General features: G+C 46.8%; 1 protein-coding gene across 5 annotated transcripts in view; it reads left to right on the top strand.

Annotated features, from left to right (window-relative positions):
* The window catches only part of ALS2CL (ALS2 C-terminal like), a 45,230-nt gene that overhangs the window by 21,295 nt on the left and 10,738 nt on the right, over positions 1 to 13,197 (top strand). For 4 of the 5 annotated variants that reach the window (XM_063417409.1, XM_063417400.1, XM_063417384.1 and 1 more), the window contains exons 15-23: positions 683 to 748; positions 2,650 to 2,681; positions 5,006 to 5,179; positions 5,946 to 6,021; positions 7,156 to 7,313; positions 8,093 to 8,155; positions 10,030 to 10,203; positions 11,279 to 11,321; positions 12,032 to 12,093. In XM_063417409.1, the coding sequence (XP_063273479.1) occupies positions 683 to 748; positions 2,650 to 2,681; positions 5,006 to 5,179; positions 5,946 to 6,021; positions 7,156 to 7,313; positions 8,093 to 8,155; positions 10,030 to 10,203; positions 11,279 to 11,321; positions 12,032 to 12,093 (848 nt within the window). Of the gene's footprint in view, positions 1 to 682; positions 749 to 2,649; positions 2,682 to 5,005; positions 5,180 to 5,945; positions 6,022 to 7,121; positions 7,314 to 8,092; positions 8,156 to 10,029; positions 10,204 to 11,278; positions 11,322 to 12,031; positions 12,094 to 13,197 lie in introns of those variants that run through there. The other variant, XM_063417419.1, reaches the window with a different exon arrangement.

The raw sequence follows: 13,197 nt of genomic DNA, 5'->3' as shown, positions 1-13,197 counted from the left end.
AGGCCGGCTTGGGCGAGACCTGGAGCAGCCGGGGAGATCCGTGCCTATGGATGATCCTGAAGGTCCCTTCCTGCCCAAACCATCCCGAGATCCCGAAAGATCCCATCTTTTCCTGGAAACTGGGAAATCCTTCTTTTTCCAACGGGAATTCACCACTCCAAGTCATGGAAAGTCGGGAATTCGGTGGGGAAAACAAAGGGAATTGGGGTTGGAATAAAAGCTTCACTTCCACTGGGAAATCCATCCCCAGAGAATTCCCAGTTTTCCCCAGAAAATTTCTGGTTTTCCCCGGAAAATTCCATTTTTCCTGGAAAATTCCTGTTTTTTTCCTGGAAAAAATTCAGTTTTCCCAGAAAATTCAGAGTTTTCCCTGGAAAATTCCTGGTTTCACTAGAAACTTTCTGGTTTTCCCTGGAAAATTCACAGGTTTCCCTGGAAAATTCCCAGATTTCCCTAGAGAATTCCCAGATTTCCCTAGAAAATTCCCAGATTTACCCAGAAAATTCCCAGATTTACCCAGAAAATTTCTGGTTTTCCCTGGAAAATTTCCAGTTTTCCCCAGCAAATCTCCACTTTTCCAAAAACACTTCTCGGGATATGCATCCCCTCATTTTTCCGGGCTGAATTCCAGCGGGTGGGAAGCTCATGCTGCCAATTCCCAAATTTTCCCTTCCATCCCAAGGGTTCGGGAATTCTGCTCCTGGAGGATGGCGCCTGCGACGGGAACTGCACCGAGGAGCCAGGGAAGGTGGGAATGGTGCCCTCCTCCTCCTACCCCAGGAATTCCAGACGGATTCAAACCCCTGGAATTTCCTTCTTTTCCTCCTGGAATTTCCAATGGATTTGTTTCCCTGGAATTTCCAGTGGATTCATCTCCTGGAGTTTCCTCCTTCATCTCCTGGAGTTTCCAACGGATTAATTTCCCTGGAATTTCCAACGGATTAATTTCCCTGAATTTCCTCCTTCATCCCCCTGGAATTTACTTCTTTTTCTCCTGGAATTTTCAATGGATTAATCTCCCTGGAATTTCCAGTGGGTTCATTTCCCTGGAATTTCCTCCTTCTCCTCCTGGAATTTCCAATGGATTGATTTTCCTGGAATTTCCAGTGGATTCCTCTCGGAATTTCCAATGGATTAATTTTCCTGGAATTTTCAATGGATTTGTCTCCTTAGAATTTCCTCCTTCTCCCCCTGTGTCACCCTGAAATTTCCTCCTTCTCCTGGAATTTCCTCCTTCTTGTCTTGGAATTTCCAGTGGATTCATTTTCCTGGAATTTCCAGTGGATTCATCCCCCTGGAATTTTCTCCTTCTCCCCCTGGACTTTATTATTAAATTCTCTATTTAAATTTCAATTTTTTATTTCAATTTCTCCACATCAATTCTCTGTTTAATTCTCTGGTATTAAATTTTTGATCTATTATTAAATCCCCAGATTCCAAGAATTTTTTTTTTCCCTTGGAAATTCTCCAAGGAAAAGCGGGAATTTTCCAGGGAAATCTGGGGATTTTTTTATTTATTATTGAATTTATTTATTGTTAAATCCCCTGGAATTCCCAGCGAATTTATCTCCCAAGTTTTTTCCTTGCTGCTCCTAAAATCCACCTTCTCCCGATTTTTGGGAATATTTCTCCGCCTCATTCCCTGCAGCCGGGAGGGTTTGGAAATTAAATCGAGAATTTAATAATAAATAGAGAATTTATTTAACAAATAGAAAAATTAATAATATTAAATGGGGAATCTAATAATAAATAGAGAGAATTTAATAACAGAGAATTAATTAACAGAGAATTAAGCAGAGAATTGATGTGGAGAAATTCAAACACGGAAATTAAATTTAAATAGAGAATTTTTTAATAAAGAGAAAATTTAATAATGGAGAATGTAATGCTAAATAAAGAATTTATTAGTAAAGAGAAAACGGAATAGAAAATTAATTAAATAATAGAAAATTAAGCAGAGAATCAAAGTGAAAAAATTTAAATAACATTTCAATTCAAATAGAGATTTTAATAATAAATAGGAAATTTAATAACTGAATTAAACAGAGAATTAATGTAGAGAAATTTAAATAAAGAATTTAAATTTAAATAGAGATTTAATAATAAATAGAGAATTTAATAACAGAGAAAAAACCAGAAAATTGATGTAGAGCAGTGTAAATAATTTCAATTTAAATAAAGAATTAATTAATAGGTAGAGCATTTATTTAATTAATAGAAAAAGTAATAATAGAGAATTTATTAATATATAGGAAATTTAAGAACAGAATTTAATAATGGAGAATTAACAGAGAACTGATGTGGAGAAATTCAATAAAGGATTTCAATTTAAATGGAGATTTTAATGCTAAATAGAGAATTTATTTAATAAATAGAAAATTTAATAACACAGACTTCCACATTAAATAGGGAATTTAATAATAAATAGAGAATTTAATAACAGAGAATGTAATAAGGGAATTAACTGGAGAATTAATGTGGAGAAAAGTAAATAAGGAATTTAAGTTTATATAGAAGAATTAATAATAAGTAGAGAATTTATTTAATAGAAAGAAAAGTTAATAATAAAGCATTTAATAATAAATAGGAAATTTAATAACAGAGAAATTAATAACAGAATTTAATAACGGAGAATTTTTCTCTCCGCAGGGAACGCCCGGCACCCACTGTGGCCACCACATGTGAGCACCAAGGGAGTGGGGAGGGATCCCAGGGATGGGATCATTGGGAATGGGATCATTGGGAATGGGATCCTGGGAATGGGATCCTGGGAATGGGATCCTGGGGAGGGATCTTTGGGAATGGGATCTTTGGGAATGGGATAATTGGGAACAGGATTCTGGGAATGGGATCATTGGGAATGGGATCATTGGGAATGGGATCATTGGAAATGGGATCCTGGGAATGGGATCCTGGGGAGGGATCTTTGGGAACAGGATTCTGGGAGTGGGATCATTGGGAACAGGATTCTGGGAATGGGATCATTGGGAATGGGATCATTGGGAATGGGATCCTGGGAATGGGATCCTGGGGAGGGATCTTTGGGAATGGGATCTTTGGGAATGGGATCATTGGGAACAGGATTCTGGGAGTGGGATCATTGGGAATGGGATCATTGGGAATGGGATCATTGGGAATGGGATCCTGGGAATGGGATCCTGGGGAGGGATCTTTGGGAACAGGATTCTGGGAATGGGATCATTGGGAACAGGATTCTGGGAATGGGATCATTGGGAATGGGATCATTGGGAATGGGATCCTGGGAACGGGATCCTGGGGAGGGATCTTTGGGAATGGGATCTTTGGGAATGGGATCATTGGGAACAGGATTCTGGGAATGGGATCATTGGGAATGGGATCCTGGGAATGGGATCCTGGGGAGGGATCTTTGGGAATGGGATCTTTGGGAATGGGATCATTGGGAACAGGATTCTGGGAATGGGATCATTGGGAATGGGATCATTGGGAATGGGATCATTGGGAATGGGATCCTGGGAATGGGATCCTGGGGAGGGATCTTTGGGAATGGGATCATTGGGAATGGGATCATTGGGAACAGGATTCTGGGAATGGGATCCTGGGGAGGGATCTTTGGGAATGGGATCTTTGGGAACAGGATTCTGGGAATGGGATCATTGGGAATGGGATCATTGGGAATGGGATTCTGGGAATGGATCCTGGGAGTGGGATCCTGGGAATTCTGTTGGATCTGTGGAATTCTGTGGGATCCTGGGGATGGATCCTGGGAATGGGATCTTTGGGAATGGGATCCTGGAAATGGATCCTGGGAATGGGATCTTTGGGAATGGGATCCTGAGGACAGGATCTGTGGGAATGGATCCTTGGGACTTCTGCAGGATCCTTGGGAATGGGATTCATGGGAATGGCATCCTGGGAATGGATCCTGGGGAATCCTGTGGGAATTCTGTGGGATCGTTGGGAATGGGATCTTTGGGAATGGGATTCTGGGAATGGGATCATTGGGAATGGGATCCTGGGGATGGATCCTGTGAATGGGATCCTGGGAGTGAATCCTGGGAATTCTGTTGGATCTGTGGAGTTCTGTGGGATCCTGGGAATGGGGTCCTGGGAATGGGATCCTTGGGAATCCTGTGGGATCCTTGGGAATTGGATCTTTGGGAATTCTGGGTGGGGCTGTTTCCAGAGCAGCTCAGGATCGATCCCTGCTGGGGAATGGATCCAGGAACGGATTTGTGGGCAGGGGGAGAGGGAGCAACGGAGCCCCTGGGGTTCGCTCCGTGTACTCCTGAAATCCTGGGATTTTCATCGAGTTAGTTCCATATGGATGTTTTTATGGAATTCCCATTTTAATGGATTCTTTTTAAGAGACTTGAGGGGTTTTTATAGAATTCCCATTTTTTGTGGATTTTATTTTAGGGACTTGAGAGATTTTTTATGGAATTCCCTTTTTTTTGGTGAATTTTCATGAAGAGACTTGAGGGGTTTTTAAGGAATTCCCATTTTTAATGGATTTTTTTAAAGAGTCTTGAGGTTTTTTTCTGGAATTCCCATTTTTTTCTGGCTTTTCTTGAAGAGATTTTTGGGATTTTTATGGAATTCCCATTTTCCTCGATTTTCTTTAAGTGATTGAGGAGTTTTGATGGAATTCCCATTTTTTTGTGGATTTTCTTGAAGAGACTTGGGGGATTTTTATGGAATTCCCATTTTAATGAATTTTCTTTTAGAGACCTTTGGGGTTTTGATGGAATTCCCATCCCAGCCCGGAATTCCATCCCCAAATCCCATTAAAATCTCCATTTTTCCCACCGGAAGCCATTCCCTGTTTTCCTGTCCCTCCATCCCTTATCCCAAATCCTGGAGCTCCTTTAGGGCCTGGAATTTTTCCCTTCTCCAGGAAAACATTCCCAGCTTTCCCAACCTTTGTGTTTTTATCCAGTCCTGGAGAAAATTCCCAGATTTGAAGGGGAAATCGGGAATAACTGGGGAAGGAGCTGGAAAATCCTGATCCCGCTTTGTTTTCCAGGCAGCTGGACCTGAAGGAATTCCCGGTGGAGCAGCGGTGGCCGGGAATCTTCCAGCAGTTCCAGGAATTCCTCAGCTCCGGCTGCAAGGAGGAAACAGAGGAAGCGTTCCTGGGATTCCACGTGCAAAGCAGCAAGGAGCTGAGGAGATCCCAGGAATATCTGTACTGCCAGAGGTATGGAGGGGATTCCTGAGGAAATCCGGGAATTCTGAGGAGATCCTGGGAATTCTGAGAAAATCTGGCAATTCTGAGGAAATCTGGGAATTCCTGAGGAGATCCTGGGAATTCCTGTTCTGCCCAAGAGGAAATTCCAGGAATCCCTGTGGAGATCTTCAGAATTTCATGAGGAAATCTCGGGAATTCCTGTTCTTCCAATTAGGAAATCCTGGGAATTCTTGAAGAAATCCCGGGAATATCTGTTCTGCCAGAGGTATGGAGGGAATCCCAGGAATTGCTGAGGAAATCCCAGGAATTTCTGAAAAAATCGTGGGAATCACTGAGTAAATCCTGGGAATTCCTGTTCTGCCAAAGAGAAAAACCCTGGAATCCCTGAGTAAATCCCAGGAGTTCCTGTTCGGCTGAAGAGGGAATCCTTGGAATTCCTGAAGAAATCCCTGGAATTCCTGTTCTGCCAATGATGAAATTCTGGGAATTCCTGAGGAAATCCCAGGAATATCTGTAGTGCCAAAGAGGGAATCCTGGGAATTCCTGGTCTGCTATTGAGGAAATCCCAGGAATCGCTGAGGAAATTCTGGGAATTCCTGTTCTGCCAGAGGTACGGAAGAAATCCCGGGAATTCCTGAGGAAATCCTGGGAATATCTCTGCTGCCAAAGGGGAAATCCTGGGAATTCCTGTTTGTCTTTTTTAATTCCGCCTCTTCCATTTTCCCAAGAACCTAGTTTTTCCTGTGCTTTTCCCGCCTCATTCCCGTTTTTCCAGAGGTGCCGAGGAGATCTCCTGGAGGAGCGAGGAGGTGCCTGAGGAGCCGCAGGAGCTCCGGGGGTACCTGGAGAAGGTAAAGCTGGGAAGGGTTGATCCCAAATCCGGGATTTCCTCAGGAATAAAGAGATTAAAATAGAGCTGAAATTACTGTTAAATGGAGAAATTAATGTTTAATAATTAAGAATAAGAAGTAATTTAATAACTATTAATTGTTGATTTTAATTTTATAATTTAATTTAATTTAATTATTAAATTAAAGTAAGACAGAATTTGATGTAACAAATGGTTTAATAGCAGAGAATCAATCAGAAAATTAATAATCCATAATTTAATACTGAATAGGGAATTGAATAATAAAGAATTTATGGGATGGAGAATTTAATATTAAAGAGGGGAAGAGGGGAGCAGAGTGCGTCGGTGCCATCTGAGAGATCCCAAATTCCAGCTGCCAATTCCAGGAGAAATTTGGGATTCCTTTTAGATTTTCCCACATTCCAGCTGCCGATTCCAGGAAATTCCAGGAGAAATTTGGGAATCTTCTGTGTTTTCCAAATTTCAGCTGCGAATTCCAGGAGAAATTTGGGATCCTTTTTAGGCTTTCCTGAATTCCAGATGACAATTCCAGGAAATTCCAGGAGAAATTTGAGATCCTTTTGGGCTTTCCTAAATTCCAGGAAATTCCAGGAGAAATTCAGGATCCCTTTTGGGTTTTCCCAAATTTTGTCTGGTAATTTCAGGAGAAATTTGGGAATCTTTTAGGTTTCCAAATTCCAACTCCGAATTCCAGAAAATTCCAGGAGAAGTTCAGGATCCCTTTTGGCCTGTCCCAAATTCCAGCGGCGAATTTCAGAAGAAATTTGGAATCCATTTTGGGCTTTCCTAAATTCCAGGAGAAATTTGGGATCTCTTTTGAGTTTTCCCAAATTCCAGCTGCTAATTCCAGAAATTTGAGATCCCTTTTAGACTTTCCCACATTCCAGGAAATTCCAGGAGAAATTCGAGATCTTTTTTAGGCTTTCCCAATTTCCAGGAGAAATTTGGGATCTCTTTTGATTCTTCTCAAATTCCCGCTAGAAATTGCAGCAGAAATTTGTGATTCCTTTTGGGTTTTTCCCAAATTCCCGCTGCGAATTCCAGAAATTCGGGATCCCTTTTGGTTTTCCCCAATCCCAGCCGCCGATCCCGATGGAATTCCGGGCTTTTCCAGGCGCTGGGCTCCTCGCTGCACCCCCTGGGGAAGCTGCAGCGGGCGCTGGCCGCGGCGTTCCAGGCGTCCTACGGCGGCGGCGGCGCCAACCGGCACCTGCTGCCCATGGCCCAGCTGGAGGTCAAGTTCTACGCCGGGAAAATCTGGGAATTCTTCCAGTGAGCGCCACCCCGGGACTTTTCCGGGGGGTTGGGAGCGCCGGATGGAGCCTTGGGATCGGGGGGGTTGGGGTGAGGCGGATATGGGTTCGTTGTTCTTGGGGGTTTTGGGGATTTTTTTGGGTTTTTTGGGAGTTCTTTGGGAATTCTATGGAGTTCTTGGGAGTTTTTTGGGAGTTTTTGGGAATTTTGGGGAATTTTTGTGAGTTCTTTGGGAATTCTATGGAGTTCTTGGGATTTTTGGGGATTTTTGGGGAGTTTTTTGGGAGTTCTAGGGAGTTCTTGGGAGCTCTTGGGAATTCCTTGAGAAATTTTTTGGAGTTCTTGGGAGTTTTTTGGAGTTCTCGAAAGTTCTTTGGGATTCTTGGGAGTTAATGGGAGTTCTTTGGAGTTCTTGAGAGTTCTTTGGAATTTTGGGGAGTTTTGGGGATTTTTTGGGAGTTCTTCAGGAATTCTGTGGAATTCTATGGAATTCTTGGGAGTTCCTGGGAGTTCTTGGGAATTCTTTGGAGTTCTTTGGGAGTTCTTCAGAATTCATTGGCATTTTGGGGAGTTCTTGGGATTTTTTGGGAGTTTTTGGGAACTTTTGGGAGTTCTTTGGGAATTCTGTGGAGTTCTTGGGATGTTTTGGGATTTTGGAGGAGTTTTGGGGAGTTTTTGGGAGTTCTTGGGAGTTCTTGGGAGTTCCTGCTCTCCCGCGGGGTTTGGGCTCGGCTCTCCTCCGGGAACAAACGCTCCCGGATCCCGGATCCGGCTGATCCGTGTTTGTGCCCTTGCAGGGGCCTGTGGCGCCTGGTGCGGGAGCAGCGGGGCCGCGCTGAGCCCGAGGACGCCGAGCCCAGGTCAGTCGGGCTGAGCCCGGGATTGTGTGCTTGGGCCAGGCCTAGTGCCCGCGGGTTTGTGCTTGAGCCAGGCCTAGTGCCCAGACTATGTGTTTGTGTGCTTGAGCCAGGCCTAGTGCCCGCGGGTTTGTGCTTGAGCCAGGCCTAGTGCCCGCGGGTTTGTGCTTGAGCCAGGCCTAGTGCCCGCGGGTTTGTGCTTGAGCCAGGCCTAGTGCCCAGACTATGTGTTTGTGTGCTTGAGCCAGGCCTAGTGCCCGCGGGTTTGTGCTTGAGCCAGGCCTAGTGCCCGCGGGTTTGTGCTTGAGCCAGGCCTAGTGCCCAGACTATGTGTTAGTGTGCTTGAGCCAGGCTTAGCACCTTGTGTTTGAGCCATGCCTAGTGCCATGTGTTTGCACCAGGCTTAGTGCCCAGGCTTTGTGTCCTTGAGCCAGGTTTAGTGCCCTGTGTTTGAGTCGGGCTTTTCCCCAGGACTCCAAAGATCTCCTGGAGCTCCAGGGTTTTCCCAGTGAATTCCCTGAAGATCTCCTGGACCTCCAGGATTTTCCCGATGAATTCTCTGGAGATCTCCTGATACTCCAGGTTTTTTCTGGTGACTCCAAAGATCTCCTGGAACTCCAGATTTTTCCTGGGAGCCCAGAGACCTTCTGGAGCTCCAGGATTTTCCCAGTGAATTCCATGGAAATATCCTGGAGCTCCAGGATTTTCCCAGTGATTGTGGAGATCTCCTGGTGTGCTCCAGGTTTTCCCAGTGATTGTGGAGATCTCCTGGTGTGCTCCAGGTTTTCCCAGTGCCTCCAGAGATCTCCTGCACCTCCAGGTTGCTCCCAATGAATTCCCTGGAGATCTCCTGGAGCTCCAGGTTTTTTCTGGGACTCCGGAGATCTCCTGGAGCTCCAGGATTTTCCCAGTGAATTCCCTGGAGATCTCCTGGAGCTCCAGGTTTTTTCTGGGACTCCGGAGATCTCCTGGAGCTCCAGGATTTTCCCAGTGAATTCCCTGGAGATCTCCTGAAGCTTCAGGTTTTTTCTGGGACTCCGGAGATCTCCTGGAGCTCCAGGATTTTCCCAGTGAATTCCCTGGAGATCTCCTGGAGCTCCAGGTTTTTTCTGGGACTCCGGAGATCTCCTGGAGCTCCAGGATTTTCCCAGTGAATTCCCTGGAGATCTCCTGGAGCTCCAGGTTTTTTCTGGGACTCCGGAGATCTCCTGGAGCTCCAGGATTTTCCCAGTGAATTCCCTGGAGATCTCCTGAAGCTTCAGGCTTCCCCAGAGACTCTGAAGTTCTCCAGGAGCTCCATATTTTTCCTGAGACTCCGGAGATGTCCTGGTTCTCCAGGATTTTTTTTCCAGTGACTCCAGAGATCTCCTGGAGCTCCAGGTTTATCCCAGTGACTCCAGAGATCTCTTGATGCTCCAAGTTTTTCCCAGTGAATTTCCTGGAGATGTCCTGGAGCTCCAACTTTCTGTCGGTGACTCCAGAGATCTCCTGGAACTCCAGGCTGCTCCCAAAGAATTTCCTGGAGATCTCCTGGAGCTCCAAGTTTTTGTCGGTGATTCCAGAGATCTGGAACTCCAAGTTTTTCCCAGTGAATTTCTTGGAGATCTCCTGGAGCTCCAAGTTTTTGTCCGTGACTCCAGAGATCTCCTGGAACTCCAGGTTGTTCCAAATGAATTCCCTGGAGATCTCCTGGTGCTCCAAGTCTTTCCCAGAGGCTCTGGAGATCTCCTGGAGCTCCAGATCCTCTCAGACCACCCATTCCAAGCTCAGAAGAGAGGAAAACAAGGCGAACCCCTCAGAAACGGTGGCTTTGGGAATCTCCACATGGACTTCCCAGGAAAATCCCAGATTTTGTTTTCTTTTCCCTCTTTTCCCAGCTCCCAGCAGGGCTCCAGCCTGGTCCTGCCCCTGATCCTGCCCTGCTTCTACCCGGAGCTCTCCATGCTCTACATGCTCCGCCACCAGCGCGAGGACAGCCGCTACTGCCAGGCCATCGTGGAGCTCAGCCTGCTCCCGGACCTGCAGCTCCTGGAATTCCTGGACGTGCAGAAGTGAGCGGGAATTCCCCATGCTGGGGTTGGGTTCCGGTTAGATTCGTCATTGGGGTTTTTCTCGGTTTTTTACTGGAGCTTCTCCAGTGTGGACATTCCCGAATTCTTGGCCTCCCAAGATTTGGAGGTGGTTTGGAAAAGGAATGTTTGATCCCTGTTCAAATGTGGGAATGCGCACGGAAAAGATGGGGAAAGTGGGGGCAGGTGTGTCCCTCATCCCAGATCCACCTCTGGAAGTGGTGGTGAGGAGCTTGGGAATTTCCCTCTGGGATTTCAGGAGAGCAGCGGATCCAGGGAATTCCTGGATCCAAGTGGATTCAGTCCAAAAGAAAGGAGAGGAATTGGGTGGAAAAGTGTCAGGATTTCCCGTGGATTATCCCAGGATCATCCCTGAGGAATGGAAACTCCGATGGGAGATCCCAGAGAAGTGGATCCATGGAAGTCCCAGAGAAGTGGATCCATGGGATTGGAGCTTTGTGGGAAGTGGATCTATGGAAATCCCAGGGAGGTGGATCCATGGGATTGGGATTTCCCAGAGAATTGGATCCATGGGATGGAGATCCTAGGGAATTAGATCCATGGAGGTCCCACGGAGGTGGATCCGTGGAGATCCTAGGGAGGTGGATCCATGGGATTTGAGCTCTGAGGGATGTGGATCCATTGGATGGAAATCCCAGAGAAGTGGATCCATGGGATAGAGATCCCAGGGAAGTGGATCCATGGGATTGGGATCTCCCAGAGAAGGGTATCCATGGGATTGGAGCTCCCAGGGAGGCGGATCCATGGGATGGAGATTGCAGGGATGTGAATCCATGGGATGGGAGATCCCAGAGAAGTGGATCCATGGAGCTCTCAGGGCAGTGGATTCATGGAGATCCCAGAGAAGTGTCTGTGGGATGGGAGATCCCAGGTTTCCGAGGTGAATTCCACCTGGATTCAATCCCACCGGGAGCAGGGCCAGGACAGGAGCAAACGGAGCCTCTGAGGCTTTGGCCCCACCTCGGAGGAGGAGCTGGAAGAACCAACGGGATTCCAGACAGAATCCATCCTAAATCCCGGTTTCCCTTTTTCCCAGGCACCTGTGGCCTCTCAAAGATCTCACCCTGACCTCCAACCAGGTGAGGACAAACCTCGGAGCCGGGAATGGGACTGGGCCACGGAATTGGGCTGGGATGAGGATGGAGCTTCTCCGAGTCCATGCTGGGAATCCGAGCTCCGTGGTCGGCTCCGATCCGGAGCCACTGCCCGCGGATTTCCTTGGATTTCCTTGGATTTCCTTGGATTTCCTTGGATTTCCTTCGGCTCCGACCCAGAGCTGCTGCCCACGGATTTCCTTGGATTTCCCTTGGCCCTGATCCAGAGTCACTGCCCATGGATTTCCTTGGATTTCCTTGGATTTCCCTCGGCTCTGATCCAGAGTCACTGCCTGTGGATTTCCTTGGATTTCCTTGGATTTCCTTGGGCTCCAATCTGGAGTCGCTGCCTGTGGATTTCCGTGGATTTCCTTGGATTTCCTTGGGCTCTGATCCAGAGTTGCTGCCCATGGATTTCCTTGGATTTCCCTCAGCTCCAATCCAGAGCCACTACCCATGGATTTCCTTGGATCTCCTTGGGCTCTGATCCTTGGATTTCCTTGGATTTCCTTGGGCTCCAATCTGGAGTCGCTGCCCGTGGATTTCCTTGGATTTCCTTGGATTTCCTTGGATTTCCTTGGGCTCCCATCCGGAGTCGCTGCCCGCGGATTTCCTTGGATTTCTGTGGGGATTTTGTGGGATGGCTCTGGAACCTCTGCCCCCGGCGTTCCGAAGTGTCCGTGTCTCTTTTCCAGAGGCGCTCCCTGATCAAGGATAAATGTTTCCTCTCTGCCACCGAGTGCCTGCAGAAGCTCATGTGAGTCCCTGGGTGTCTCTTCCTGCTGAAATCCCGGGAGTTTTTCGGGAAATGTCAGGAATTTGTGTCTGGTCCCAAAGCATCCTGGAGCCATCCTATTCGTTATTGAAGGAGAAGTGGTTTGGGATGTTATTTCTGTTTCTCTGTTAATTCCATGGAATTTTTATCCTCCAAAACTCCAGGAATGTCCCATCCCATATTGGAGATCCCAGGAATGTTCCGTTCCATACTGGAGATCCCAGGAGTGTCCCATCCCATACTGGAGATCCCAGGAGTGTCCCATCCCATATTGGAGACACCTGGAATGTCCCATTCCACTTGGACACACCAGGAATGTCCCATCCCATCTTGGAGATCCTAGGAATGTCCCATTCCATATTAGACATACCAGGAATGTCCTGTTGCATACAGGAGATCCCAGGAATGTCCCATCCCACCTTGGAGACACCAGGAATGTCCCATCCCATAAATCCTTTAATCCCTATTTTTTTTCTTAATTCCTAATTTTTCATCCCTCATTTTTTTCCTTTCAATCCCAAATTTCCTGGACCCACCTCTCCTGTGTCTCTTCCCTGCTGGCAGCGCCACGGTGGACCCCAGGGAGAAGCTGGAGATCCTTCAGGAGATGATCTCCAGGAATGTCCCATATCAGAGATCCCAGGAATGTCCCATCCCACACTGGAGATCCCAGGAACCTCACATTGCATATTGGAGATCCCAGGAATGTCCCATCCCATATTGGAGATCTCAGGAATGTCCCATCCCATATTAGAGACACCAGGAATGTCCCATTTCATCCTGGAGATCCCAGGAACCTCCCATTCCACTTGGAGACACCAGGAACCTCCCATCCCATAAATCCTTCCATCCCTCATTATTATTTTTTTCCTATTCCCTAACTTTTCATCCCTCATTTTTTTTTCCCTCCCCACCTCTCCGGCGTCCCTTCCCTGCCGGCAGCGCCACAGCGGACCCCCGGGAGAAGCTGGAGATCTTCCAGGAGAGGATCTCCAGGAATGTCCCATATCAGAGATCCCAGGAATGTCCCCTCCCATATTGGAGATCCCAGAAATGTCCCATCCCACCTTGGACATCCTAGGAATG

Source organism: Prinia subflava, chromosome 1, assembly GCF_021018805.1.
Source record: "Prinia subflava isolate CZ2003 ecotype Zambia chromosome 1, Cam_Psub_1.2, whole genome shotgun sequence".
Classification (NCBI taxonomy): Eukaryota; Metazoa; Chordata; class Aves; order Passeriformes; family Cisticolidae; genus Prinia; species Prinia subflava.
This window is presented reverse-complemented; position numbering and strand designations above follow the sequence as displayed.